Source organism: Rhagoletis zephyria, unplaced genomic scaffold (genome assembly GCF_001687245.7).
Source record: "Rhagoletis zephyria isolate East Lansing unplaced genomic scaffold, Rhagoletis_zephyria_1.1 Rzeph_scaffold_00758, whole genome shotgun sequence".
Taxonomy (NCBI): Eukaryota; Metazoa; Arthropoda; class Insecta; order Diptera; family Tephritidae; genus Rhagoletis; species Rhagoletis zephyria.
The window spans coordinates 169,982-173,561 of record NW_016157842.1 but is presented as its reverse complement, the minus strand read 5'-3'; the positions used below and the strand labels follow the sequence as shown (position 1 = coordinate 173,561).

The 3,580-nt window shown below is 33.9% G+C and overlaps 1 protein-coding gene across 1 annotated transcript in view; it reads left to right on the top strand.

Moving 5' to 3' along the window:
- Positions 1-471: 471 nt before the first annotated feature.
- Positions 472-3,580, top strand: part of LOC108361409 (probable aconitate hydratase, mitochondrial) — an 80,152-nt gene continuing 77,043 nt past the window's right edge. The window contains exon 1 of the mRNA XM_017614017.1: positions 472-726. Coding sequence (XP_017469506.1) covers positions 694-726 — 33 coding nt within the window. The 5' untranslated portion in view covers positions 472-693. The remainder of the gene's footprint in view (positions 727-3,580) is intronic.

Sequence of the window (3,580 nt, the reverse complement as noted above, 5' to 3'; positions counted from 1 at the left end):
GTGACATAAAATAATTGCAGTGATAAAGAAATAATGTTTTTTAAAAAATTCTGTAGAGCATTTTGTATTTTGTATTTAATATTTAATATTTACATTTTAAATCTAAAATCTAATTATAAGAGTGTTAAATCTTTGTTGCAATATAAGTCTAACAGACTATAAAAAAAAAATAAATAAAATAAAATAAAATATTGATATAGTTACAATCAGCGTAAAAAGTCCTAGCAATCTGCATTTTTAGTATTTATATAGCTGAACGGTTGGTTATCTTGATGTATGCCTACCTTTCTTCGTAGGCGGCCTTCGGCCGCACTTAGGGATTATAACTAAGAAAATTTTCTGAACACCTTTTGCAGAGAACACCTTTTTGGGTAGCTCGTCGTTTTCAAGGTGTTCAGAACTTGAACACTACCCATTAACGAAAGACACACATGTATTTTTGGTTCATGAACACTACCGATGGAAATTTTCCATCTTCTATAAATCGCTGGTATCGATTATTTGCTAAAAAATTCTGCGGTCCCGGTCTCTTGAAGTATTTTGTTTTGTGGTATTTTTAAAGTAGCACTTCATAGGTATAAGCGGTTTCTAAGCCGGGGAAAACTGCATCCAGTTTTGTTGCAGCAAATATTTAAAGAAGCGTGTTACATATTGTAGCTGCTATTATTTTAAGTGGTTTAATAACGGTATATTATGTCTCAGTTTCTTAGATGTGTTAACCTTAGGGTAAGTGGCGTTTCTTACCTATAACTTTTTAACTATATTTTTCTGAACTATTCGGAACAGTAAAACTAGAAAATTCTAGATTGTGGATTTGCTTGAATTTACAACAATTTCACCTGGACTTATAATTATGAGCTTTTCATAACCTCAAAGGATGTTATCTAACCAAGCAATTGACCTTGTGGAAAATAATTATTTAAGAGTTTTTACACATGTATTTTCGAGAAAGTGAGATGTGGAACGTTTAAAACTACTGCGTATGTATGAGCATTTAACTAAAAGTGTTATCAACCTAATTCCTTTTGGATTTTACGAGACTTAGGCGTAGCAAGTTTATAAATTTCAAAGTATGCCTGCCTAGTAATCTGAAATAAAGATCAAATGATTCATATTATAATTGATTAATTCACAAAGTGGTTGCTATTAATCACTCAAAAATATTTTGTACCCAAATTCGTGACGTGATAATATGACTAGCATTAATATTTTTAGGAAATTTCAATTCCTTGCCATTAATTATTTCCGTTTATAAGACGTTCATACAGGAATTGACTCGGCAGAAATATATTCGTACATCATACAGGTTTCGGGGTATGTGTAAGGTTTAATAAGTTTTCAGCATATATTCGATCCAACCAAACCCTAAAAAATGTTTATATAATCGTTTTTACTGTCGTTTTCTTGACTTCCTGTTGATACGAAGATTGTGTAACAGGTAGGTTAATTTTTCGGGAGGATAAATTCAATATTCAAAAGGTGTTCAAACGAGGCGATTTTGCGTTCAACTTTTGCTTTCAACTCACGCAGGGTTCCACGAAAAAAGTTGAATGGCTAAATGTTGGCTGGCGACCAACTTTGTTGAAAGCGATTAGTTGAAAGGCCGTTCAACCAAAACTTGAATGCAAAGTTGAACAATGCAAAGGGTGGGCTTTAGATTGGTAATCCCGGAGTACAGCATTACGGAAAATATGGGAGGTAGAGGGGAGTCTAATAGTTCCCTGTATGAAGTTTCAAAGCGCGCAACCTTACAGTTTTTAAGGAATTTGGGTAATTCTCTAGTAGAGGGCTGGAACTGCTAAAAAAGGACCGGAAAAGTCGGGAGGGGTACCAAACGACGCGTTTCGGTCCCCTTATTAACAATCCGGAGGGGAGGACAAAAAACTTGTTAAATATCGTTGTTTTCTATGAGCAATTACCTCGTCAAAAATGCACTAAATCACCGGTTTCCACTTTTAAAACACTATTAAAACGTATAATTTAACTTTATTATTACACAAACACATAGTTTTTTCAACATAAAATAGTTTATTTAGGTGGGGTTTAGTAGCGCTCACAACTATTTCGGGCTATTCCGTCCAAAGGGGTGGCCCGATCCAAAAAAAATTCCACACACTTGTAGTCAAGGGTCTACACATTATTTCAACACTCACTTTTGTAAATTTTGGTCGCAAATTTATTTACAAATTGGGTTTGAAATATGTCCTTTTTTGTAAAATTCGGAAATTAGCGTACATTTATCACTACTATTCTCCTTAAAGCAGCCACTTCACCAATACATTTTTGTATTCCCCTTCAGTTTACACTTCACTCGATTAGTTATAACTTGCTTTACGACTTTAATATTGATCAATTAATCACAATTCATTAAATAAAAACACCTTCAAAATCACGCGTCTGACTTTGGTTGCATATGCAAATTAAATGGCGGAGTTCAGCTGTCAAACTCCAAAATATGCAAAAGAATGAGAGACAAATGAAGATAGGATATAACCCAGTAAGCATTAATAATATACAAAGGTGTTCTCTGCAAAAGGTGTTCAGCTCCTTTTCTTCGCAAAACAGAAAGAGAATTCTATTTTGTGAGGGTTATAATCCCTAAGTGCGACCGAACTCCTCCTACGCAGAAAGNAAAGGTGTTCTCTGCAAAAGGTGTTCAGAAAATTTTCTTAGTTATAATCCCTAAGTGCGGCCGAAGGCCGCCTACGAAGAAAGGTAGGCATACATCAAGATAACCAACCGTTCAGCTATATAAATACTAAAAATGCAGATTGCTAGCACTTTTTACGCTGATTGTAACTATATCAATATTTTATTTTATTTTATTTATTTATTTTTTATAGTCTGTTAGACTTATATTGCAACAAAGATTTAACATTCTTATAATTAGATTTTAGATTTAAAATGTAAATATTAAATATTAAATACAAAATACAAAATGCTCTACAGAATTTTTTAAAAAACATTATTTCTTTATCACTGCAATTATTTTATGTCACTATAAACGCATGCAATTTTCTGGAAGTTATGTAGACGGTTGGAAAGGCCGAGTTTCCAATCCGCGCTATTCTTTTTGGGTTACTCCATTTATTGATATCTCCTGGGTGGTCAAAAAGGCCGAGTTTCCGATCCACCCAGTCGCGCTTTCGTGACGGTTAACGGTTGGAAAGGCCTAGTTTCCAATCCGCTCGTTTATTGTTTATTATCTAAGGGTCTAGGTAGTTGGAAAGGCCGAGTTTCCGATCCGCCTAGTCTCGATATCTTGGTGGTTGGAAAGGCCTAGTTTCCAATCCACGCTATTGTTGATACATCACTATCTTGTAGGCTGCGTTCTACAATAGTCAAATAGCAGCCGCTTGAAAAGAGTGATAGTATCACAATATTTTATAGCCTCTGGTAATTCATTGAAGCACTTTAGGCCTTTATAGAAAATATTTTTTTTGTCAACTTCTGTTCTATACTTCGGGAGTCTGAAGCTGTTATTCTCTCGGGCACTATTTATTTATTTATTTATTTATTTATTTATTTTTTACAGTCTGTTAGACTTATATTGCAACAAAGATTTAACATTCTTATAATT